Source organism: Dromaius novaehollandiae, chromosome 1, assembly GCF_036370855.1.
Source record: "Dromaius novaehollandiae isolate bDroNov1 chromosome 1, bDroNov1.hap1, whole genome shotgun sequence".
In the NCBI taxonomy this organism is placed as follows: Eukaryota; Metazoa; Chordata; class Aves; order Casuariiformes; family Dromaiidae; genus Dromaius; species Dromaius novaehollandiae.
In genome coordinates, this window is record NC_088098.1 from 43498215 (window position 1) to 43526012 (window position 27798).

The 27798-nt window shown below is 37.7% G+C and overlaps 1 protein-coding gene across 3 annotated transcripts; it reads right to left on the bottom strand.

The window, feature by feature from the left end:
• RASSF9 (Ras association domain family member 9) lies at positions 1-27662 on the bottom strand. Of its 3 annotated transcripts, XR_010388617.1 has the most exons (3): positions 27352-27662; positions 1940-3673; positions 1-1748 (listed from the first exon to the last, which is right to left on the bottom strand). XR_010388617.1 is itself a non-coding variant. In XM_026097119.2 (2 exons), exons 1-2 carry the CDS (start codon positions 27396-27398, stop codon positions 2404-2406), a joined length of 1317 nt encoding a protein of 438 aa, XP_025952904.1. In that variant the 5' UTR covers positions 27399-27662; the 3' UTR covers positions 1-2403. The 3 variants fall into 3 exon arrangements, 2 of the variants coding, with proteins under 2 accessions (XP_025952904.1, XP_025952905.1); XM_026097119.2 differs by having other exon boundaries at positions 1-3673; XM_026097120.2 differs by lacking the exon at positions 27352-27662 and adding an exon at positions 26835-27187 and having other exon boundaries at positions 1-3673.
• Between the last annotated feature and the right edge of the window lie 136 nt (positions 27663-27798).

Below are 27798 nucleotides of genomic sequence, written 5' to 3' on the forward strand. Positions count from 1 at the left end.
TGGATTTTTTAATTTTTATTTTTTTTTAAGAAATACTGTCTCCCAGCCTATTCTTCCCATTTGCTTATTAAAACACAATAATACCCTTAAAGTCTACACATTGCAGGGAATGTACAGTCAAGCACATAGTATGGATGAAAATCACTTTGGAGAACAGTACAAATTCCTGTGGGTGAAAAACAACTGGTAGATGGTGAGTGGAAATTACTTCCCCCATAGGTTTTGTACTGGCCTGCACAGCAGTGAATATTATTCTCTTTGAATTCTATACTCCCAAGTTACTTCTATATGTATATATAAAAAAAAGACTCTTTAGAAATAACTGTTAACTAAATTCACAAGAACTCATAGAATACATTAGCCTACTCTCAACATTCAGAAATCTGTGCTTTCGACTTGTCAGAGTGATACCACAGAGTTCAAAAGATGCTGAGTTGCGTTAATAAATTATTACAAAGTTAAGATAGTATATTTGATACATGAGTTTCCATCAGGAACCAATGAGTCTAAATATGACATTATTATTGAAGTGTTCAAATAACATTGTACGATAAAAACATAACATAAAATATATTAAGGCAGCTAGCACACATTCCTGGAACAGAAACTCTCTTTAAAATATCCAGGATTCAAAAATCTTAAAAATACACAAAAATTGGCTTTTTAGAAAAGATTTTCTCCACGTCGAATATGTGCTAGTCAGCAGTCCTAGCAGTTTGGTCATTTTAGAAAACAGATAGTTGTCAGACATGTAAGGGAAGAAATACAGACATTACCAAAGTCCAAAATAGTCCAAAATATAGGAAATAAAAACAGTGTATCTGAAATTATTTTACATTTATACCATCTAGGTACTGTCTTTTCATTTACTCTGTGGGCTTTTAATTCCAGGACCTGTTTGAACTTTGCTGGAGCTAAACTTTGTTTAGGAGACATTGTTTCTTCATCTAATTAATTTAATCAGATTTTAGAATAAGTTTTCAAAAGTTAAAAAGATTGATCTGCAAAATATGAACATGGTAACCTTCAGTGCACAACCCAGAAATTATTCACATTCCCCTGTTAGCAGTCTCTAGTTCAGAGTTAGAAATCTCATTCAGTAACCGAGGAAACTTATACAGCTCAACTTGGGACTTTCAGAAACTAACTGGAGAAGGATTTGAGTTTAACTGCAACATCCTAGGTGACATCATTTGACTTAACCACATAGTCGTAAAATTCTCACCTTTTGTACATCATTTTCCATGCCCCAGTATTTAATTAGCTATATAAAGTGGATCAGTTTTAGCAGGAAAGATGAGATTTGCTGCATATCCTGAAGCCCTCACCGAGGAAGCAGGAAACACAGGTTCATGTCCGTATTCCAAATCAGTATGAAACAGGATTTGACAGTCTACCTCTTATTTGAAAACCTTAACAACCTGGACATTGGGAAACAGCATCCAGCCAGAGCCAAAACTGTCTCCTTCCTGCCCGTCTCTTGTGTTGTGCTTGATTTGGTAGTCGTGGTCGGAGGAGGTCTAAGAGACTGGATCTTGCCGGTGGGACAGGCAGAAGAACTCCTTGGTGAAAATGCCCCTGGGGCTTAGGTGTGAGCTAGGGATCTGAGTAGCTTGCAGAAACAGGCCATAGGTGGTTCTGACATGCTCACTGGCAGAAACTAGGTGGACTTAACCATCACTGGGGCAACTACAGGGTGACAGCAGATGAGTAGGGCTGTTAGGGATCTTAGTAGTGGCTGGATGCTTCTGAAAGAGAAGGGAAATTAAAAACCTATGTGTGTAAAGTCATTTTTTAAATGGGACTTAGGCGTTTTTGAACATGTCATCCTGATAACTCAAAACTAAGTTTAAAAATACAGCATAAAAGCAATTGCCTTTTTTTGTCCTAGTATCATAAAAACTAATTTTAAATAGATTATATGCTTGATTATACACACCTTTACAGCAGCTTTGTGCCAGGAAAACTCCAGCTGAATAAAGCTAATGTAACAGAGCAGAAAATCAAGCTGTCTAGTTAGAGCTATTCTCTAATTCACATTCCTAAAAAGTTACAGAGATGTAGAGGCGGACCCAAAGATTAGGGGATATCAAACCCAGACTTTTGGTCCAAGCCAATCAGAATGCTCCTGTTTCACGGAATATCAATTTTACAAGGTCTAAACACTGTTCTGATTCAGCAAAGTTAACAATCTTGCACCTACTAGCAGTTAACCCATGAGACTGCCCATGCATTTAAGCACAAGTATAATTTTAAGCACATAAATAGACACTGTTTGCGTTGCTAGTTTGGTGCCACAGTTCTAACACCTTAAAGGACTGAACTCTGAAGACAATAAGGTTACTAAGGCTTATAAATATCCTCCAAAAGATGACTTTTTTATAAATGTGTGACTGTTTTCAACTATGTCGATAACAGGACCATGTCCCCTGAAGTTATTTCAGAGTCCTGACTGTGGGTAGAGCTGATTCCGGTGTCAGAGTCTGTATCATTTATGTCCAAATTAGTCACTCTGTGAACAAAGTCAGGAACTGCAATGCTGGAGATGCCAGTGCCCTTGGATGGCTCTTCATTTGACGGAAGCTTGGCTTCCACGTTGTCTTTAACATGTAGTAAATTAAATTCTTCTGCAAGAAGTTCATATTCTTTTTCCTTCTTTTGAAGCAGTGAGTCCCTGTACGTAAGCTCTTTCTGAACGCAGCTCAAGTACGAACTGATTCTCAGACCATCTTTCATACTTTTTTCCAGCTCACATTTTACACTTTCCAAATCTGAGTTTTCCAGTTCAGCATTAGCAGCTCCTTCTGTGTGCACATCATCTCCATTTCTTTCTGTGCATATACCACGTACCTCTTCTTCAATTTCAGCACAAAGCTTTTCTATTAATTGTTTGTGATGTTTCAATCGCTCTTCAACCTGCAATATTCCCTCACTTTTATTCAAATACTCATGCATCTCTTTTTGATCATCTGGTCTATTCCCTTGCTGCTCAGCATCATTTGGATTGGCCATTAAATAAGAGTCCTGCACATAATTTTCTCCATCGTTGGCTACACGATCTAGATGGAATTTAGCTTCACATTTTTCAATTTCCATATCTAGTTCCTTCATTCTAAGGACTTGCTGATGAATCGTATGATCTTGAGAAATGATCAGATGAATCAATGTCTCCATATTATCTCTCTCTTGCTGAACGCTGTCCTGTTTAAGTTTGGCCAGTTTCCGGAAAGTCTTCCTGACAATTTTCTTTTGCTTGTCTATTGGCAACATCTTCATGTAATTTGCTGGACTGAGCTCCCACTGTTTTTCTACATTTTGTACTACCTTAGCTTCAGCTGTCTTCCACAGCGGAAATGAGAGGAAAGCATCGGACTTTACCAACACAAAGTGCAAATTAGGCTGCTCTTCTCCCCAGGCCTTCCAAAGTCTCAGGATCTTTGTCAGAGGAGGAAGGACTCGCTCGGAACCTCTCCATTTTTCTATAATACAGTAATCACTAGGTTTCCCAAAAAGGACCTTTTTCTCTCCAAATGTTGCTTGATGTTCCTCTAGTAGAGCTTGAATCACTTCGGCACAAGTTGTGCGCTTTGTCAGGCCACATACAATCTTCTCCTCCTGGCAAACCCAAACCACAATTTCTCTTTCATTTGAAGCCATATCCTTGCTGGGAGATCTGGAAAAAAAGAAGACACAAAATATAAATTACACTTCAATGACACAGACTATGTGAATAAAAATTATAATTCTGATATGACTACCACACTGAGAATTTTCCATATTCCTGTACATTTTTTTTTATAACATGAAGAAATTAAGTAACAGAAAAGCACACCCTTTTCAACTGCTGCTCTAATATTATTACTAGTCCAGATGAATGCAAATTTAACACAAGATGTCTTTACTCCCTTTTTTTGGCATACTTAACAAGTTTGTGTCAGCAATAAATGACAGAAGTCTGGCATTCTACATCACATGTCCAGACTCCACTGGAGTCACATAACTTTCAGGTCTGCATATCAGTTCTCATTACACAAACATCGCACAAACATTGATAGGCTGTTAATATCACCCAGGCTTTTGAAGGGAAAAATCATGTTTCCAAATGCACACTGAACATATGTGGACTTTGAAATACCACTGAAAATAAGAAAAGATGATAGAACAGCTTCTGAGTTAAAAAAAACATGATGGTAAGACAAAACTACAGCTTTTCTGCCACACATGCACACTCAAAAGCATAAACACCATTGCTTACCACTGTGATTTTCATTAACAAGTCTTGTGAAATTTGGTACTATTACTAAAGTACCAAACAGCCTGAATCCCAATGACTTATGAGAGAATACCTGCTTTGAGGATATATATATATATTTTCTAACCTTTGGAATGATATAGAAATGCTTCAGAATCTAACTTATATGAATTCCATAAAGTTTTAAAAGTTAAAATAACATATATTTTTTAATTTATGAATTCCAGTGAATATGGCATTAACCTAACATCACCAGCTGGTACCAGCTTACAGATTAAGATACTTAAATTCAGGTATCGAGGATCCCATTCTAGTTACTACAACTCTTTAATCAACACCTAATCACTGGAACCTAGAGAGTCATCCAGCTGACCAAATGTAGATGTTCACATTACAGTAAACTCTAAAGTTTGTCCCCGTCTGTCTAACCCTGGACTGCAAAGGATTACATCCAGTGATGTAAGACCACTCTGCCATTGCAGGAGATGTGGCTGAAAGTAATGGGATGTGTACTGAATATTCCAATCCTCTAGCCTCCACAGGCAGAATTTGCTGCTTGCCCAGACCCGGGGATTTGGCATCTTGCCTAGAATGATAAAACAATTAATTCTTGAGAAAGTTACATTATTTTGCATCTTCCGATATCACTTTCAGTTCATTTGAATGGATGAGACAGTCTCACAGGGAAAGGCTGAAAATGATAATGACAATTTGGACAATATCCTAAGGGCTTAATACCACGGTTGTACCTAACTACTTAGTCACAGTAGTTTTCTAGTCATTTGAGATGCAGCAGGAATGGAGTCTTATTTGACTTAATTAGGGTTATATCCTGTGATTATTGAAGCAACCCAACTTGCTTCTTTTTCTTAATTGTTATACAACTTGAAAGACAAGCGCAACCCAATAAATTGAACGAGGATTGACTCTGACTGGGAGGCAAGAATCCTCAAAAGACAGGAGACTGCAACTAAATAGTCACAAAATCTAGAACAGTGAGTTTTATTTGTATCATTGCACAGAAGAGCTCTGTCCAACAGCATTGTTTCATCTCTTGGAATGTTCCTCTTTAAAAATTTGTGTTTTGTTAGATTACTCTGATTTATGACATCATCTTCTCATTTCAATAGTTCCTTCTTACAGGCCAGCATTTTACAGTTATTATAATTTTAATTGGTATTCAGAAGACTAAGAAATATTTCCTAGACTATTAATACTATTTATGTATATAAAATATACATCAAAGGGATAGCAAATGGCAGAACAGCACAAAGAAGCAGAAATATGCAAGTTAAAAATGGGAGGGAGAGAGGAATGAAAGACAATACCAGACTAAACGACACTACTGTTAAATATGTCATACACTAAAAATTCAGTATTTATCATTTTTTGTAGGTTTACAGAATACAGAGTGCTACAGAAACATTTTTGTCCACTGATAGATTGGTAGTTAAATGAAATTTGCATAAATAGATAATTGTAACATAGGTCACCTGTGACTGTCAAATACCTCTCTTCATTTTACACTGTGGATATAAAAGGAAAAAAAAATCCAGCTGAATTACAGAGTTATATTAGATGTTAAGGACAAAACGATGCAAAATGAATTATCAAAAATACAGTGTCTTAATGTCAAGCATAACTGATCTAGAAGTATATTACCACTCAATGAATTTCAACTCAGAAATGTGCTGACAGAAAAATAAAAATAAAATAGGTGCATAAATATAAGAAATACTAGATTGGGACTCTGAGGCACTAAGTTCAGAAAGGCTCCTTCCTGTTGCTTTTTATAATCAGTAAACACATGTTAGAGAACGCATGTTATCTCAGCCTGTTAGCATTCTTTGGAGATTCTTATGCAATTTGCTTCCACATTGAAACTCTTCTTATTTTTTTCCCCTTCCTGTTTTCGGATGATTTCCGTATTCTCTCCCAACCAATATCTTCAGTGTGTATCAGACTACATGAATTAAGCAGATTATATGAGTTAAGCAGAAGTTTACTTTTCTCTTTTCTTCCTGGCTCCTTTAAAGCTTGCCTATGAAGATAACTTCTTGTCTGTGATGTTAGTAAATCATCAAATAAGTTTTAAATCACTATAGATACAGTATTAGTGTACTGATGAATTCTTATGCTGTATCTATTTTACATGGACCTCCCGTCGACTTCAGCAAGAGTTAAACATGCTTCTGATGAAAACAGAATTGCTTATTACAAAGTAATCCTAATATGATCTCTGCAAACAACGTAGAAAGTGATTAGAGCTTCTTGTGGAAAGATACTGTCAAGGATATAAAATAATATCTTTAGATCACTGTTTTCAATCATTTTCTAGCTGTTTATCACCTACTGTTATTTTTTTCAGGTAAAATGCACCTGTCTGCCCGCACTTTACATTGAGCTCTTTTGGGCAGGATATTTTCTTTACCTTGTTTTTACTGTATTTAGTATACTGAAGTCCATAACTAGTAGCAGCACTACAAGAATGGATAATATATGCACATGCCAATACACAAAGAACTCAAGTAGTTTGTATACACATATATATTTTTATATATGCATACATATATATGCATATGTGTGTGTGTATATGTATACATAAAACATACACCTTATAATTATATTGCCACCTTTTACAGAAAAGGAGAGAAGAAAAAAGTAAATTCTTAATTTTGCTATAATTTTTGAATCAGAACTGTGAAGTGCGATTTTTTTCATTATTTTTCTGTTTGTTGCTACTGCAATTTTTCCTCTGGCTTTTTAATTTAAAAAGAATTAATTAGTCATTTACAAACTCACAGGGCCATTGAATTCTAACATTTTTTAAAAAATCAAGTGTTCTTTATTATCTTCAAATATAAAATGGTAAATTGATGTGGCCTTCCATGGCCTTTTAAGTAAAAGTTATTGTATAGTTCTTTAATTATAGTTAATCCAGATAATGCTTAACAAAAAATGAAGTTTCTGCTTGTCAGTCATACCAAAACAATTACTGAAGACTTGCTTTCAGGATGAAAAAGATGCTAATACTAGGAGCTGTCTTTCATTATGCTATTCTCTCCTCACAGAAGGTACACAGCGGATTCTGAATACACCAGGTGAAATTCATCTCACTTAGCTATCCGGACATTAAGATTTAAGTATAAACTGATCATCAGAGCTCCTTATTGTCATGAGATGAGACGTGACCTCCAAGGGGAAAGTCATCACATCTTAAACCATCTATAATAGTTGGGATAAATCCTCAAATGAAATTTCTGTCTTTCAATGACTACAAGAGACCTATTTGATCACCTTCAACTAGCTACCTCATTTTCCAATAGCTAAATATAGGTGAGAATAATCCAACCAGATTCTGATTTAGTATCTTGGAGGAATATAACAGGAAAAGTTTAGATAGCAGTAGACTTACTAAAGATAACTAAACATGGGACCTGTACGTTACAACGTCATAGCTTAATAGACATTAACTTAAAAACCACTGCTTGGTTTGTTACTATCATACACAAGAAAATCTATAAAGTAATTTCAATACTAATGAAGGTATAATCCAGTTTGTCACTCCTCATCTTGAATAAATGTTGGTCTTAGACACATTTTGTTTTGAGAGAGAGATGCAGTATTAAAATGGTAACATTCAGCAACAAGTTCTGCTTTTAGAAAGTCATTTTAATAAAGAAGTGAGCTTCTCATGTTTAATAATTCCTTGGCCTTCACATCTCTGAGTTTTATAAAGAAAGCAAAAGAATGGTCATTTTTGAGTAACCTATCAATTGAGTCTGTGATGGCTAAAATGTGTTTTCAGTTTAAATTTTGGGCTTTCTTCAAAAACAGTTCCAAGAGCAGCTGCTTCGATATTATCTAGGCGACTTCTTCATTTTTTTAATGGTTTATTGCTGTAGCTATAGACATCCTGAAAAGCTTACAGTTCTGCCTTGAATTCTGTTTCTTTGACTAGATCACTGAAATATTCTCTCTCTCTCTCTAGCTAGCTACCCATTTATGATTGAAAAGCCTTGATAATAATGACAATGTGCAAACAAACCTTCTCTTGTAAAGTTATTTGTTGCTTAGGAACAGATAAGAATTTAAGCTTAAGAATGGTCAAAAGTACATTTCCTTTTCTTTATTTTTGATTTCTAGTTTCGTCCTTCTATTCTTTGCTTCTCTTGTTACCCAAAAGAAAATCTAATCATGTTATAGACCTCACACAAAGCCTTGATTGTGTCAGAAGCAGCTGATTGTTGAGTGCTAGATATACACTACATGAATTTATTATTCAGGCCTAGGGGAAAAAAGGTTGTACATTTCGACAGTGCATAGGCAAAACAGAAACATGCATGCATGCATGTTGCACAAAGTCAAAACATGAGATAATTTAAATGCTGGAAGCAGCACTTTTGATATTCCCAAAATTTAAGGGATGTTCTCCACAAAGAATGTACATATCAAATACATGATTTTATAAGCACTTTGCTAGCACTACTGTTCAATGCTTTATCAACTTTAAGTCAATATGACCAACTTCCAAAAACAATTTTTGTATATTAATAGAGTGCTTCAAAACCTGAGACCATGTTCATGATCAAAAATGTGATTAGTTGTGTCCCCCAATGATTAAAATCATTAATAAAGAACTAAAAAATCTGCAAGTGAAAACAGACAACACACAAAGCAGTACATTGATCTTTTGATGGAGGATGTATAAAACTGCTAACGATTTACAAATTTACCATCACAGAGCTCATGCTGAAAAGCCATTTGTGTGAAATAGCTTAGTCTTATTTTTTCACCAACTTACTGGTGAAATCCACTTTCATAATTTTGATTTTCAGAGACTGAAGAGCTTTTACCTATTATGTATGAATTTAATTACTGATAATCAGACGCCATAAAGCTGTACCTGTTCAAGAGCACAAAATGTTTGTGGACTGGAATATTCTTGTACCTCTTAGTGTAATGTCACCTTTTTTTTTTTTAATTCATCATTGCAGCTGCAAGTGGCACATCATCTGTAATTAATTACGCTTTTTGTCAGAAGGATTCCTTCCAGCATTTTGCTAGTAGATGATATAACTGATTCAGCCCATTTTAGTGTAGAAAAAGAATTTAACTTCATACTTTTGAGATCTTTTCTTCTCTTCAGCTATTTTTTCTTTTAAAGCTCTGCTTGCTTAAATGCATTTCATCGTGCATGAGCCCCAGGAAGCTGCACAACACAACAACCATTTGCAATGCAGAAAAGCACACGGTAACACAACAGTCATTTATAAACAGCCTCCTATCGGCAGTATAAACCCTAGCGATGGTGTGACTGAATGGACAGTCTGACCTGCAGCAAATCAGATGATAACCGGGGTGTATCGTCAACTGGCCACCGCAAATCTGCCCAACTGGATTTTGGCAAGCAGGTATTTGTGCTGTGGTCATCTCTTCATTCTGCAGCCTTCAGTGTTTCTTCCGTTTGCAGGGACACAGAGGGCACACGCCTTCTTTTGGCACCCCGCCATGAATCTTGTTATCTCCTTTTATATCTGCGCCTCAGATCTTGGCCATACTTGCCTTCCACAGAAATCTGATAGCTTTCAGTTGTATTTACTTGTTGGGAATAAGGAGAGGCCAAAACTGCAGGGACACCTATTTGATACGAACAACCTGTAGATGTCCCATGGGCACACGCTACACAGACAGCTGCCATTTGACAGCTTCTCTGATACCAGTGACATTTACAAGTCAACGTATATAAGGGCTAATGATTTCATCAGTCACCACATTCCACTTAGAAATGATAATATCACTGCTTTTATTATTTATTTTTCAAAATCTCAGTGTGTTACCATATATATACGAGCATATATGAAACAACAGAATATAATTCTGAAAAAAGGGTCTAAACATATTTTGGCTCTGTGGAATCTGTAAAAAGTAAAGCTACTGGTGCCATGTGTTGCAGTCCTTGCTTGAATGAAACTAACTTAATTTGATCCAGTGGGATTTTTGACAAAGTAAGTTCAAGCACTGAAGATAAAAAGAACACACGTCCCATACGAAAGTTCAGGTCAAAAGCCTCTCAACCTTTCAGGCACAAATGGATCACATTAAAAGTTCACACTAAGTTTATTCAGACCATCTACATCTAATCCACTTTTTTACTCGACTTTCTATCACCTTCTGGATAGTCATTCAGAAAGCAATAAAGGCCAAATCCTACACACAGCATACCTCCTGCCTAACTACATTACATGCTTGAGTTTCCTAAGGGCAGCAAGGAACAAGTATCTATTTTCTCACCACCCAGTGAAGTTGGAATTACTCCAAAGCCTTAGGGATTCTAGAGAGCCTATTAACTATCTCCATACCCATTCCCCTTCACCTATCCTTAAAAAAAAAGTTTACGGAGGTACAATTAATGTCCATGTCATATGGGGGACATAAATTCCATACATGATATGCCAATATCTTGGTCTTTCTTCCCTTCTGCACCACACTAAAGTCAGGGCAATGCCTAGCTAAAAACTGTCAAGGCAAGGCAGGACTGGTACTATAACAATAATAATCAAAAAAGCTCAACGCAGATATCAGAGCAAACCTGGTAAGGCAGTAAGACTTGGAAAGAACAACACAGAACTTGGGAAAGGAAAATAACTCCTTCAAAAGAAATAACCTAAATTTCTCTCTACCATCTGTTTTTGTACCTATATAGTGATGTTCAATTATACAGTTTTTTTCCTTTACAAAAATACATCTACATATTTATTAAAAAACGGAAGAGAGTATTACGTATCTAGGTATTGATGTGACATTTATCAAACACAAATGCACACACACAGTAGTTTAGATGTTCAAATTGAAATATTCTGGGTACTTGAAATAATAGAGTAAGTTAAACAGGGGCTATTTTAGCCAGCTGTGTACAGCACATTCCTCTTAGTATCATTTTAGCAACAATTTGTAATTCCTTTTTAAATGCACAATTTTTTAACTCAGCAAGAATCTCATACCGTCAGTAAGCCTTTATGAAACATTTAAATTAGCAACAGCTCTTGAGAGTTATGTTCCATATCAATAAGCATTTTTGCACTTAAAACTGTAGCTAGTTCTATATTCCTTCTGTAGAGGGATACCATCATCTTAGTTTGCTGCTGCACAGAATTGCATATATTACAATTCAACAGTGATATAATGTAGAAATTTCTGTTCATCCAATCATTTTACACAATCCTAGTGCTCTTTGACAATTTTCACTTAAATAACTTGTGACTAGATATGGAATAATATTATTGTGTCATAACATAAGTAACATGAAAAGGCAGACTGATAAATAAAAGTTATGTAAAATAAACATTTTATTACAAATAAGTCATTCACACCAGAATTCTTGCTGACTTGAAATGTCAAACTCCAGCTAAAAAAAAACATGGGCAATTGTGTGCCTCATTCTAAAATCTAACACTTGGACACTGGTGACTGAAAAAGGACCCATATTTAAGCAAAAATAAAAAGGAAGGAAAATTGATACTACTTACAACAGATATAAGAGAAACAAAAGCAATAAACAGGAAAAGGGGACACTAATAGTTGCATCATCTGATAAGCAGACAGCAGAGTTTACACACAGAAAAAATGAAAGCAAAGAAATTGTACTAACTCAGTATTTTACACGAATAGAAAGAAATATATAAAAGACATTGTAAGAGGAATTATCCAAGCTGCTTGCTAGATAAGAAAGATACTTATGGAAAATCGTCCTGAAAAAAGATTGTTTAGTAGTGACACAATAACTCTCTGTCATTGCTCCAGTGGTGGCTACTGTTTTGCAGAATCTTCTTTGCTAAGTTCAAGTGCAGGTTTTCAGCCGAGATGACTGAATGGCTACTATGTCCTCCCCTTCACTCATGAGCTCTGCCCTATGCCACGTTTATGCTCCCAACCACTTAACCTACAGTCAAGTGCAAAAGCTGCAGTCTCTCTTCAGAGGAAGACTGCATCTGCTCCGGTCCTTTTCTCCTGCCTTAGCTCTGAAATTACTTCTCTCCCCCTCAGGGTACACATTCTCTATAAATTACATACACTTTAAATCTGCCTTCCTGTCAGACAAATCATCATTTTTCCATTATATATTCAAAGGCATAAGTTTGGTAAGTGGGTATTAGTCAAAAAATGTTTGGATTGCAGTGAGTAACATTAGCAAGTTTGCTAAGTACACACAATGCTGTGACAGGTAACTTGCTCGTTGTATCAGGTCTGTAGTTGTGACGGTCTGCCAAAGTGAAGGTTTGAGAACACAGGAGACCTAGCTGTCCACCAAAATATTTTCAAGGTGAGTAACAATAACATTAACAATTCACCGGGAAAACATGCTTTGACGTGCCTATTGCAACTGCTACTGAGGAAGCAGATGTGATACTGGAATGGCAGATCCATTAAAAGCTCCAGAGCCAAAACAAACACTGATGTATCCAGTAGTAGTAATTCTCTGGACCATGACAGGGTGAATGGGAAGGTGGGCATTTTCAAATTCTCCACTGCTAGTAAGCAACGTGCAGTTTAGGAATATCAGTATAGCAAATGCCACATTTTGATTTTGGGCAGTGGTCAGTTCCCACAGCTCACAAATGAGGATACCACTGAATTTTAGCTCCCACAATCATATTGCAAAAATAAAATTCTTTGTAGCACTCCTCTGTTTATTTAAGTGCCTATGCATACTTAAGCATCAGCTAAACTGTACCATTGCTATTGTGCTCCTAATTCTCTACCAATACCTTCAGTACACAGAGGAAGTAGAAACATTTATAGCTCATTTAGAAGACAGACTTCTAAACTACAAAGTTAGAACTGTTGTTGTTAGCCAGCTAATAGAAATTTAGTTTATCTTATTTTTCACATTAGATTTTTTTACAGTTATCTTAGCAGCACCTTTGTTGATTACGAGCTTTTGGCGTTAAAGAAGTGAGGGGAACTCCATGGCTTCAAATCACTATTTCATTGTTGTTCGATTAAATTCTGTTCAGCCTTTCTTGAAGAGCAAACATATACTCTTTCCCTCCCCAGCTTTGTTGACGTCTTGCTCAGTGAATAAATAAACACAGAACATTCTGAGGTTGGGTTGGGTTTGTACTGCCAAAACATAAACAAAGTACACTATACGTAGAGCGGTCATACTGATGTAAGTTGAATGAAGGAACAGGATACAGAGAAGGAAAACACAGGATTTCACGTCACCTTTCTGATAGCCCTTGGGACGAAAGACGACCGGGATCTTCTTATGAACCCTTAGAAATAGAGCATGGCTTGAACAATTTATCACCACTTCTCTACTGCTGGTGGCACCATATGAGACAGCTGCTTCCATAATTCACAATGAAAGAAAAGAAAGTCCTGACAGATTTGGTTTCTTTCCACCAATTCCTCAAACGTAACTGAGGCTCAGCAAAGCACCTTTTCTTTTCCTTACAGCCTTTTCCTTACAACTACCTACTGTAATTACCTCTGTAGCTACTCAAGCAACAACCGGCGGTGAACTTCAGAGCTTGGATGCTGTAGTCCATGATTCTGAGAAGGATCACAGGAATCAGTATTTTTATCTTGTCTTTAAAAAAAAAACAACAACGCTACCAAAACCCAACCCCAAAATATATATATAAAATTGTTAATAAAATAACTACCTTAGGCAAATGATTATCCTAAATACTATTTTTACTGCAAAATACAGTTTTATAGGCTATCGACTGTGTGACTTAAAGTTTCATCAAGTGGTTTAGGTAATTTGATGGGGAACTGCCACTCCCACCTCAGGGTTCTCAGCTTGCTAAACTGGCAGAAAGCTTACCCCTATATGTATATTCACATATTGTGTGTGTGCGTGCGTGTGGCCAAGAGCCTGGTAGGGGGTTATGGCTGCCCTTTCAGCAAAAGCAGTCCTTTAGATCCGCACAGTCATCTGTGCATCCCATACTATTTCAAATCTGTCCTATCATGCATTACAAAATTAAGGTACTCCATACTGTTTTTTTGAAAAGTGCCAAAGGATGGTCACATGGGCACCAAAAATCTGGCATTCCTACCTTTACTTCCTTGACTTTTTCCATCTCTCATGTTCTTTCAGAATAGCCCTTTCATATACCATTAAACCTAGTTCAAGCAGCAATTCAGTTTGCCAGAAGTGAGAATGGCAGGATGAGCTTAAGTTTTCTTCTGTATTTCACTATTGTAATAAATTCTACAGACAGTCAACCATCTCACTTTGAAATTATACTGTATAATCTTCTCTGTTTCATTTGCTTTCATTAAAGTATATTGAAGATGTCACCTCAAAAGGGGTTCTATCACGACCTCATTTACAATTAAATTCTTTTTGGCTTTTTCAAATTTCTCCCTTGAACTTTCTGAAAGATAATTCAATGACAAATGTGTTCCATTACTTACAAAATTTGAAGAGCTGAAAGGAAAGAAAAAAAAGATGCGATGATGAGGCGGACTCTCATATAACTCTTCACTCTGAAGAGCTAAATTGAGTACTAGATACGTAATTATATTAACAAGAAAAGTGGACATAAATTTTAAAAAAGAAACCTGAAGCATTTTAGTGTCCACTGACAGTGTGAGAGATCTACGTGCAGCTTATGCATTCTGGTAATTTTCTAAAATTGCTTATCAATGAATGCTTCAATATGTACTTACTTAGTCACAGGTTGATAGGGTCTCTGAACTATCACCACATCCTCTCTGAAGAAGCTTCTGAGCAAACAAAATAAATTGTTAACCTTACTGACCAGACTCTTCCCTAGCAATGGATATGCTAAAGAGGGCACAGGAGCTTGCAAAGCTAGTTCTATCCAGTTGAGAGATAGAGATGGGGAAGGCAAGGAGGGAGGAACTGCTGTCTGAAAGCAAGGTTCATGCTGGATCATAAAGATCAAGAGAACTGGGAGATTCACTGGATTCCTATAAAGAAGAGAGTATAGGCCAGAGACAGAGATGCACAGAACGGTGTCTTGTAGCACACACACATGCATCGTTTTTAGCTGTGAGAAGATGAAGGAAGCTGAGGGCAGAGGAAAAGACATTCCATGATGCAGATAAAAATCGTTAGAATCCTAAAATGTGACTGATCACAACTTAATCCCAAAGCTGGTCTAGAACTATGATGAAACTGTTATAATGAGTAAAAGCCTATTTTTCCCTCTTCTAGCTGAAGTTAGGAAGGGCTTGATTTTGAATCCTCACAGCCTGTTTACAGTTTAGCTTTATTATTAAGTTTACTTGGGGAACTGGCCTCTACATTCAGGGTATCCACAAGATAGAAGCTCTTAGAAAAATCTGCAATGCAGAGTCTGGAGCCAATAATAAAACTGGCCCATGAGGTGCCATTTCTAATGAAAGAATAGTAGACAAAAAGCTGGTGCACAGCAAGTGTGTGAGGAAGGCTAAGGGAAAGTGATATAGTGCTTCTTAGAAGTCAAGAAATATCCCCCTCTGTTTCCAGCTGGGGCCACATGAAGAGCTTCACAGTCACATCAGTTGTCCATCACAACCCTCCCACTGCAGCTGACTCTCTCCTAGATACGCCATGCTGCTTATCTGACTCTTCTCCAAACCACAAGAGTCCAGATGAGTTAGACCATGAAGATAAAGGCCTCTTGTTAAACTGTCTACAATAAGCCTCCTGAATGTGACTGAAGAAATCATACAAAAATTTCAGGCAGCTAAACTGAAGAGATGGTAACCCCTAGCAAAAGATTTGTGAGGAGCAGGTGGGGGCCAAAGAAACTCTGCAGTCAGGACAGCTGAAGCTGGAAGAAGACATGTGTCTGTGGCCATAGAATAAGAGAGTCCCAAGAAATCATGGGTCTAGTTTTGTGAGACACCATCTATGGCAGGATAGTGATTATCCCAAGAGGGCTGTGACACCAGAAAGATACTGCAAACTACTTGTCTTTAGTTCACAGAAAGTCAGACTGAGTCAGCATTCAAATTAATCTAATGTTTAATTATTTCACATAAATTAATCTAATGTTTAATTATTTCACATAACCAAATGTCTTTGCAGCTGGGGATCCTTTCAACATATGAGCAATGCAGATGACTTTATATCTCAGGGAGGATAAAAAGACTTCTGAGAAGACATTTCATAAACTGAATGGATACAGCAGTGACAGCTAAATGAAGGCACTCTTCCTTTTGCCATGCAAATAACTGTGATGTTTGGAGAAATACAGGTATTTAGAATTCTTCTGTAGCATGTTCACATTCTACTTGTCACCTCTGACTTTTAAAGAACCCTTGTATGTACCCAGTTTTATAACGTTAAATGCATATGTATGCAATTTACAGAAATGCCTATTTCTGTATTTTATGTATGATAATCTGGTTTTTGTAATATATTTTCTTGTATACTAGATGTAGATAACATTCATTTAATAGAGGTTAGATCTATAATAAGATATATGACAGTATACCTTACGTGCTATATGTATGAATAAAGTATGTGATCGCATATGACACAAACTGTCTCATATACGCAGTTATATTCTAAATATATGCCTACCACACACACTTTACTAAAAAGAAATATGCGTAAGTTGCAAAGTCACACACACACAAATTTTAGGCACTAGTGTTTCCTATGCTTCTTAGTTCAATAAAAATGAATTCAATTCAGTTTGTTCATAGTGAGATGAATCCTTACTCTTACATCCTGAACTCTGCCTCACTGAATGTGTACGATAGACAATACTCATGGTAGAGTTCCAGAAAGTATTGAGGCTTTGCAAATACTGGGTGTTACAACTTCTAGGTGCCTTGCCCACTGCTGCAATTTATAATTGCTTCTTTCTACAAAAAGGGCCACAGAAGAGCTAGACCCCTAACAATGGGATTTGTTGACACCAGCAGGCTTAGCAGGAACTGATCTAAAATAGTCAGAAAAGCAAACAAAAGGGTAGGACTTAAGCATTTACTGTTAGACCACATTCAGGTGTTCCAGCTGCACAAAACATTACAGCGTTAATTAGAACTAGAACCAAAAGCCTGAATCCCTTCCCCTAGTGAAGCCTCCAGTATGAATCTTTGTCTTTCTCCTAGTTACTGTAATTAACTTATACAAGTTAGCACAAATCGAACAGCTTCAACAGGAAACACAGAGAATTCCAGTTGATTTAAGGACTTTCCTGACAAATAGATGCTAAGGATCCAACTTCAAGTATCTCACAAGGTGTTCGGACCACAGGGACACTTGGCTGCACTTTATATATCATTGGACATGCTCTGAATAGGGCTATTAGGTAAGACCTCATGGATGGAAAAGGCGAAAACCTGCCTTTCTTTTCATTTTGGTAGGGTATGAGTGAGATGCATAGCTGCAGAGTTTTCAGGACCTGTGTGAGACTAGCAATGGTAATATATGAATCTGGTGAATGCTGCCAGCCAAAAGTTACTACCACAGGTTTTAATGACAATTTTGGGAACATTAGAAGTTTCTAATGCTTGGCTTAGGTGACTGCAATGGTGTTTAAGTACCAAAGTCTCCTTTGTAAATCTAGACCTTATTACTTACTTTCATTCAGTACGTGCCCATCCTATGTTCTCCTGTGCACAATACTACCCTTGATAAAAGACACAATTATTCATTTCACTATGTCTTTTACCTGATGTATTATGTGCTTTTTAATCACTAGATATACAATTGCTTCAACAACATTACTGAATTTATCTTCATACCCTCTTCTAGGGAGTAAAGAAGTATGCTACCTTCCTTTTACAAATCCAAAGCTCAAAGAGAGTTAGGCCAAAGAGATCTACTCATTCCCTGTCTGGATGACTGAACTGGTATCTGTAACAAAGTATGTCTGAATTAGGACATCTATAAACTTCCTTTGCCCCTATGAGTGCTTAGCCCTTGTGCAAAACAGATTACAGGACACCAAATTAGAAAATGAGGAACATGCAGTGAGTAACCACGTTTGTAAACCATGGTTTATGTGACTTGTCCAGCATCACATGGGAATTTTGTGGCAGGAGCAGGGAATATCATCCAGGTTATTAGGATGGTTCTCCCTTAATCATACATTAGCCACCTGTAATTCACTGCTCCATTCACTATTTGCTTTTTAATTTCTAAAATGAACAGTACAAAAGATGGTATATGTTCAGTACAGTGTTAATTAGGTCCTCTACAAAGTGTGAGCATGCTCCGTGAAGACAGGATATTCAGAGATGTTAACCTCCCCTTTGAAAGTGATTTGGGTGGAGCTCATCTCATCTATTTAAAATGTAGATGTGTAGTCAAAGATAACTCTCTGAGTTTCCTCTGTAATCAGCATCATAAGATAGGTACCTCCGAATGGGTGACTAGTAGATGTCTAAGGCAGAATGAATTGCCCTCTGGAGGTGTTTAGCTGTATTCATTAACTACAAAGAGTACCAAGATGACTAGATACCTACATTTCCAATGACTAAAGTTGGGTAAGATGCAGCTCGCCATTTGTGCTCTACTGTCTTCCTGATTCTTATGAAAAGCCAGACCATCAATAAAAGTAAATATTCTAACCATCCACAACTACACTTCTAAAAATAACTCATATCTTTTTCTGACTCTTCTAATGGTCTTTATGAGTAAACAATATGAGTAGTTCCCTACCTAGAGCTTAAAGTACCAGAACTACAAATCTGAGAAAGTACAATAAAGTCAATACCAATCCCAAACTTCTGTTAGGAAGCTGGGTTTGCACAGAGCTTTTTGGTAAAACAAGATACCAATAACAAAGTGGCGCTGAGACATATAGGCAATAATTAAGTTAAACAAGTATAGCTGGTAGCTTAGCAATCAGTACAGAGGAAGTCTGACAACAGGCACCGTCCAAGTGAAACAACAGTTCAGCATATCAGTTTACAAATCATAAAGCCAACAGAAACAAGATCAAATGAATATCAGCATATGAACCTGCATTTATAAATATCACTAACCCACTCTTTGATCAGTAGGAAGAATCTGATAAATTCCTGTGACAAAGGAGGCATAAAATATATCGTCAAAATACTGCCTCAACTGCTGTTCTGAATATCTTTTAAGTCTAAACTGCTTTCACAGTGGAAATGACCCTCAGTAGAAATAATATGTTGAATTTGAAGGAGGTTGGGGAAAACCATGTTCCACATGGGTGAGGGAATCTATTAACAAAGAACAAATTGTAGGTTCAAGACCAAGGGCAGACTCTCTTAAAAATTAGTAGTCCTCACTCTATTACACAACTCCACTGAGGTCAGGCATGCTTACAAGTTAAATTAATGTAAACATACTTACCCCTGACAAAAACAACACTTGATCTACATTATTATTACAGTATTATTACATTTCTTAAAAAATGATTTTATCCCTGAACAAGAGAATGTTATGCTTTTCCATATTTAATTTAAACCTTGTTAGTTTCATATTATCAAAAGGAGGGCAAAAGAAATATATCTTGTGCTTGTCAAGAGGGCTGATTATATTTTCCATTATGATGGCAAATTCATAACTCAGAAATCTTTACATTAATGAATGAGAACAGATAGGGGTGGAGAGTAAAGAAAGCAAAGTAATCAGATTGACAGTTTTGACCCCCAAAGTAGACAATTCAGATTTATGCATCTCATTCAAAGCAAATTTCATACCTCTGTGTAAATATATTTTCCTCCTGTTATTACTCCTAGTAATGTAGCTGATTAATGAATATAAAAAAAACACACAAACAAACAGGAAAACAAAGGTTTATATCACATCCAAGATAACAATACAAAAAAATAAACCAGTGGCCTGGCTTCTTACCTATAATCCTAAAGTTTCAAACTATGTCTAGTAACCACCTATGACTTGATATAAAATGATTCAAATTGACACATGCAAACGTACCCAGGTGGACAACTTAATATTCAGTGAAAGAGAAACAAATCTTTATTTAAAGTGCATTTGAGAAGTATGCCAAACTTATTGTGGAAAATGGTCTTTCAAGTCTGGTGTCTTTTCTTCCTTTCCATATGGTATCAGGATTTTAGTTTTATAACATTAAAAATAAAAGTACAAGACAACTTTGTTATCATTACTAATGAAGACCTTGCATTCTGATTTTTTACTTCAAAAGTCATCTTCCTCTCCTTCTGTTTACCTCACAAAACCATTTTGCAATCTGTTAAGAAACACATGACAGTTTTATTTACTGCCTTTGCCTTTTCTGTGATTTTGTAGTCCTCCCCATGAGCAGTTTTATCATTAGAAGAAACTTTAAACTGTTGGTAATTTCTCTGTAAAGCATGCAAAATCAAAACAAAACAATGTGTGGTGTATTCTCATTTCTCTGTGTGGCAGCCAGCTCTAGTGGACTGTATACAGGATTAGAAACAAGGAACTCCCAGATTTTAGTCATACCCCTCCTACTAACTTGCTTTCACACTGTGGACTTCCATAGAATTTACACTGTCTAGTCATGTCCTACTTATTCTCCTCAGGCATGTAAACATTATCACCCAAATTACAGCTAAGGAAAACCAAGTATGCTTATTGGTCGTCTGAAATCACAAAGCAAGTTGGTATCATTATCACTATTACAACACGTGCTCCTTGAATATATTTCTGGATAGGCCAAGGCAGGAAAAAGCAACTAGTGGGCAGTTCTGGTGTCCAACTGAGCCAAGTTCCAGAAAGGTGCTCAACGATTTCCAGAAATCTGCAGCTTCCAAAATCACTAATTATCTCTTGGCCTTTATATTTATGTTTAATACATATAAATGAGAAATGATTTATGAAAATTATTCTTTCTTGTTGCAAGAATTCTGTAGTTCTGTGGAAGATTTACAACCCTGGAAAGAAAAATTCCATCACCAAAATTTGCGTGACAAATATACTGCAGTCAATTCTACGTAACTTTTGTGAAAGGGAGACATAGGCGTGGAATAGATGATAAATAAGTCCAGGTACAAAGTGACAAACTGATTTGCCAGAAACTTTCAGAGACGTCTGTATGACATTTGTCTATAATACAGTATCACATGTACCTGAGGATTACACTGAACTACATATTTTTTAATACCTACACTCTGTAGAGGATTGTTCTGGCCTTTGTTAGACAAATAATGTAGCCATCTATTTTTTGCTCTTTTTGGTCACTTTTTCTTTCTGTTCATCATCTAGAACCCCTTTGACTTTTTATCTGTAGTGTCCAGTCTGATACTTCTGGACTTATTAGCACAATGACACTGCAAGAGATGGCAGAGAGTCACCGTCTTGAAAGCATCATGAGAGAAACCATAGAAGTGACAACAATAGCTCAGCTATCTATGCACAGGACTGGCTACCAGCATGTCCAACAGTCAGTTCTAGACTTAACTTAGTGTGTGGTCTCACGCAAAAAGTTTACCTTGCATCATCCTTTTTGTCACCATCAATAAGCATTTACCCACACAGCAAAAAAAGAAGTTGGAGGAACTAATTAATGTTTGTACAGCATTTGTGATGTTAACGCTTGCAAATAATAATGTTTAAGATCATAATTTTAAGTTATTATTATTCTCTGTATAAAACCAAACAAAAATTTAGATTTTATGAGCATAAGGGTATACCTCTGCAGGACATTCAAGAGGTTCTAGCCCGTGATTATCACTGATGCTTATGAAAGTTATGAGAGTTAAAAATAAAAATCCCCATCTCTAAAAGTGTTCATCTCTCTATTGACATCATTATTCATGTAGCAACATCTGATCCTTTTCCCTGAATGTAAAATATTACTTTTTCATTAGTAAAATAGGAAATCACCATTAACCAGTAAAATTTTTCTTTGGTTACTAAAAACATTTTTCTTTGTTTGAAGTGTGTTTTCTCAGCTTGACTGTACATTATACTAGTGCTTCAGATTAGCTTCAACTTAACCTAAGTACTGCTCTTTCTTTAGATGGTGTAGTATTACACACACCTATTAGTCATTTTATTTACTCCACTGGAATGAAATTGCTGTCTGCCCTCCTGCAATAGTAGATAATTAACTCTTTAGAAATACGATTAGTGTTTTGCTAGACGAAAAGCTCTTCCTGAAAGTGAAGTGAACAAATGTGTACAGAGATTACTAGAAAATGCATGCAACCATTTTGACCCCTGAGACAAAGCTGACAAGCCATATCAGTAAATAAATTAGAATGTATGAATTCTGGCTCAGAAACGAATCTCTTCTTTGATAGTTCAGTAACACAACTCACACTCAGGGAAAATAATGAGAATATGTTCCACCATAACTGAAGCATACCAAACAAAAATCATCTTTTCATTTCAAAAATTTAATGCAGATTACACCATTGATTATAAACAAGCTTTTATCCACCCCCTCCAACATACATACCAAATTCCAGGTAGTCTTGGAACAAAAAGCACCTTTATAACTTCATATAGACCTCTCTCAGGGTATGCCCATCCGAGAAGAGAAGTATTAGACATTTCACATGATCTCATTAGACTTACAGTATAGTTCACATGCAGTTCATTCAGATAAGCAGCTGATCTCCAAGAGCTTTTCTAGTCCGAACCCAAATGCTGAGCATTTTCAGTTTTGCTTCACCAAGGCTTAAAATGTACCCAAGTGCACGCAACTGTAAAGCAGTAGAGGTGTTCAGAGTAATATTCAAGTCACCGAGCTAACTAGGTACACCGAGAAACTACTGGGGGCAGGGAGGAGGGGAGGGAACATGATAATGTTCGGTCAGTATCACATAAATGAAGCCTCTAATCTAATTCATTACCCTGCACTGTAATATAAATCCTGAGAGAATAATTGAATGTTACTTGCATTGGGGAAGGGCCTCTGACTCTCAGGACAGGAAAAACTCCCTCTATGTGTATCCTAATGAATGGATATGCATGGTCTTTGTTTCTTTCTCTGAACCAGAGTTGAGGAGATGATTAAGGAGAGGCAGACAAAAAGACGTGGCAAAGTAAATGATTGCCTCCTATACAGAAACACTATGCTAACTGCTGTGGGGCTGAGATTTTGAGGGTAAAACGTAGAAAAAAATCAGGAAGGAAGAGCAAAAGCAACAAATACATTTAAATAATAACAGATTTGCAACACGACTGTTTCATCATCAAACAGTACTGTGGGTTCAAATGTGTTGTATGTCAACAGAGCATACAAATGGTTGTGGTAAACTTAGGACCAGCATGAGTTACACTGGCAAAAATATTTCTCTAGCTATTTGTGCTTAACAGCATAGCCCTAGAGCTTCAAGGACAAGTATGTGAAGAAGACAGATTCTCTACAGAGTGTCCTTTTTGGCTTGCTTTTTCCCTGGTCTACAACCGCACATTTGCATGGAACACTAGAGCTCTGATGAGTTTGGTTAAGCTTTAGATGAAAAACCCAAGGACGTGGCTTCAATGAGAGAAACAGCAATGAGAGAAACAGCAATGGAATCAACTTGCTTGGAGCGAGATCACTGGGAAGATAACATGATCACAAGACAGTGATATACCCAGATATCCTTGAGGTGATGAGTAACATTTTAAGTGATTAAATGACAAAAGAACCTAAAGACCCATTCTCAGGGGTGATCAAATCTAGCACCCAAGAGCAGAGTAGTCTTAATCTTAGAAAATCAATGGGGCATAGATTCCTGTGTTGCTTAGCAACCAGGAAATTTTATACAGTGTGAAACCATAAAACATATACACTGTAAATACATATGCTTTGTTTTTGTTGCTCATACTTGAATAGGGAGCTGTTTTGTCTCTGTGAAGTGTAATACACTAGATCCATACTAGACATATCTACAGAGAACCCTTTTTCATACTCCATATGATTCAATCTTTGGCTGAGCATTTCCTCACATCACGTATTTCCAAAGAGTAGCATCTTTAAGAGGTTTACCCAAAAATAAATCCTTTCAGGTTCAGTCATGTCACTGAGGCTGAGTCCTGCAGGAAAATGTCCTTTTTTCCTTTATTTATTGCCTTGTAAGGTGCAGCCTGTCCCCATGGATCATATTTGAATTTGTAGATGGGTGGGGCCTTGCTATCTTTTGGGTGTGTTGTTCCCCAGGGGACACATTAACAAGTATACACACGCTCTGGGAACTATAATTATTTCTGGATGCCACAGGAGGTTGGAGAATAGTATAAAACACTCCTCACAAATCTTGAAAAAGATATCACTCATGCTCTTTCTGGCCAAGAAAAATACGTCAGGGACCAATTGCTAGCTGGTGCTCCTCTGAAATCAAACCAGGGCTTACAATGACCTACCTAATGGTTACCTACATCTTGTGTCATCTCTCTGCATGAGCTAGATTTTAGCAGCCCAAGAGAGTAATACAGGCCAGAGATCTCTCAAGCACAAGAAGCAGCTCAGCACAGGTTTGGTCTTCCTGAGGTTTAATCACAGTTTCTTTCTCTAGAGGCTTCTGGCACCACAACCAACATCCCCCGCTTCCTGTTCACATAGCTCACACACAGAGTTACAGTTAAATTAAACTCTTTGTTTAAACTCTAAGATCTTTGGGGTAGAGGCTGACATTTTATGACCTGGGTGTGAAGAGTCTACTACAAAACAGGGCCCTGATCCTTTATTGGGACCTCTAGGCAATGCTGCAAGAGAAGCACTAATTACAGTGGTGTCATCTTGTTATCTGAGCAAATCACCAACTCCTTCATTTTCCTTCTGGCTCTTGCTCCAAAAAACTTTCATTGCCTTGACTAAGCCATTTAACTTAGTTTTATGCCCTCCTCCTGTAAACATATATTTTACTCCTCCAATGTAGTTAATGGTCATTACTCCTAGTGAAAATGCAAAGTGGGAAGGGGGGGAAGGATAGTGCTTGTTCCCTTTGTACTCCCCCTTCGCTTAATATTTCTTTTCTTACAGAGTTTCTCAGAGATAGGCAAGCACTAGACCTAAAAAATAAGAAGCAGATTAAATTACACATACATACATACACAAAAGGACACGTGTGTCCTTTTACGGTCCCTCTTTATAGATAGGCAAACTAAGGCGAGGTAGACAAATGAACCACAAGTCCTGACTTCGCATCTACTGCTCTAAACACAGCTAAGGATTTTAATGTCACTTGACTTCCTCTTCAAGATTTCAAATGAGTTGGCAAAGATACAATCATAACAAAAACCGAATTATTTCACAGTTCTATTGTACTACAAAACCCATTTACTAAGTCTATAAACAGTTTGAAATCTCAGTCAAATTTCACTATTGAAAGTGAACTTGAGATACAGAGAAATTTACATATTTGAATAGGTAATAACAAAATCCTTAAAATAATTACGTATTTTGCTTAGTTCTTGGGTTTTTTCCCCTCATTTTTATAGTCATAAGATTTTCATCCACTTCTTACCCCTATTGCGCTGGCAACACCTCTCCACCCGTAAAGGCATTAATTTTGGGGGGAATCAAATGAAAAGAAAATGCTAAATGTTCCCTGTAACGTTGCTTTCAATATTTCAACTTTTATTTGCCATTTAAAGCTTTGGATTATGACTTTTTCCCGAGGAACACAATGTCACATCAGTGAATGTAATAAGACTGATGCAATTAGTATAAAGGCATTTTAAATGTCCAAAGAGAAGCAGATGCACAGGAATGGAGTGGAACAGTGCTTTGCGATTTAACACAGCTATTCAGATAATTGATCGCAATAGCAAAACTTGTATTTTAATAGGAATAATCATTCAGCTTTATGTAAAATCAATTTGATAAAAAAGATCACGTACACCTTTCTACATGTGCTGAACACAGACTAGCCATATAAGGAATATTTGTGTTTCCAAACTCATTAGCAAAATATGCTTATGTAAGCAGTAACCTACAGTATTAATGTTTCTAAAATAGTACCATATTTTAAAACCTTGACTAATGTAGTTGTTCTATTTTATATTTCATACAATGTATTAAGTTAATCATTTCACAGAGTCTCAACAACAGTCACACCTCCAGAACAACTCTCAGTGTATCAAACGAGAGGGAAAAAAATCTCAAAGCCAAACCCTGCACTTGGATCAAGATCAGGACATTTTTACACGTCCTTTTAGGGCCCAATGCTATTCCTTCCGAAAAAACATCGTCCCTGGGGTTCCTTTAAATATGAACTAAATTTCACTGGAGAACAAAGTGGGGAAGAGATTACAACTGATCTGTGAGCTTACCACTGAGCTGAAATGTCAGTGATATGTTTCTGGAAGTCTTAGCTAGACGGGTTGAGCCACTGCATATTCCACAGAAACCAAAGTAGAATGTTCACGCCAAGAAAATTTACACCTTAAAACTTTACTGCCCTCCTAGCGCTTAAAATGATTATATACTTCCACACGAGGCATTTTTCGCTCTTTTTACAATTCCTGCGGATGGCATGTGGAAGCACGCACAAAGTGAGGGGCAAAGTCCTCGTAAAGAAACTTCGGAAGAAGCTAACCTGAGCAGCACAGCTGTCAAGCGGAACATTTTTCCTGGGCAAAAAGAAAGGCACCGAAGCTCAGCTCAGGGTTACAGGTAACCCAAAAGCGACCCCCCCCCGCGCGGTGCGCACACACCGTCCTGCTGCCTCCTAGACTTACGGCCAGAAGACGAGTTAAGGGCTGAGTCCTCGCAGCTGCAGCCTGGGAAAACCGGGGCAAGCAGAGCGCGGAGGAGTGCGGAGGGGCGCGGAGGCCGAGCGCGGCCGGCGCGGCTCAGCGCCCCCGTGAGAAGCTTCGCCGAGTTTTTCGGCAGAGCGGGCGCAGGGCCGCGGCCACTGAGCGCCCCACAAGCTCTTCTCCGCAGCCCCGCTGTAGTCCCAGCTCGTTAAAACGAGGGACTGCAGATGCTGGCGTTGCCTCGGACGGGGGAGGTTCAAAGTTGGGAAGAGCAATGTCCTCCCCGCTGAAAGTTTTGCCTCGGACTTAAAGGGGCCGGAGCGCGGAGGGGAGAGGCGCCCGACGCGGCTCGCACGCGCAGGTGAGCCCCCAGGTTGCAGCTCGCCGGAGCTGCGCTGCTCCGAAGCAACACGTCCTTCCCCAGAACCGAAAAAAAGTATGAAAGAAATCCATCCCGTCCTCCCCCCTCCCTCTTCCTCCGCGTACGCACAGACTTTACCTGGTTTTATGCCGGGTTTTTAATAAATTCCTTCCAAAGGGAGCCATGATCCCAGCGGCAGAAGCATAACATCAGCGATCCCCAAGCAATTCGAGGGTGTTCCCTTCTCCCCTCTTTTTTCCCTGAGCGCCTTCCAACTTGTTAATAGTCACCGAGCGTAGCGATGAGCTGGAAGTTGTGTAATTTACTGCTAACTTTGAACTCCGGCTTGCTGCTGCTGCTGCACCTTTGGAGTCCTGCCCAGCTGCAATCTTGAAGGAGGCGTTTAGGAGCAGGAAAAAGAAAGCGGGGAAGGAGCGGGGGGGGGGGGGGGAGAGGGGGCACTAACCCGACACTTGCTCCTGTGATGTGAAGTTATGTACAGAACTTGCAAAGCTTTCAGCCTCGTCACCCTCAGGGCACCAGCCAACAAATGGGAAAGAAGGGGCTTTGCTCCGGTGGGGAACT

Excerpts from the sequence above, each read along its gene's own strand:
- RASSF9 (XM_026097119.2), bottom strand. The coding sequence starts at position 27,398 with ATGGCTCCCTTTGGAAGGAATTTATTAAAAACCCGGCATAAAACCAG. Across the intron at positions 3,674-27,351 it reads AAAACCCGGCATAAAACCAG|ATCTCCCAGCAAGGATATGG; the intron begins GTAAAGTCTGTG and ends CTTTTTTTCCAG.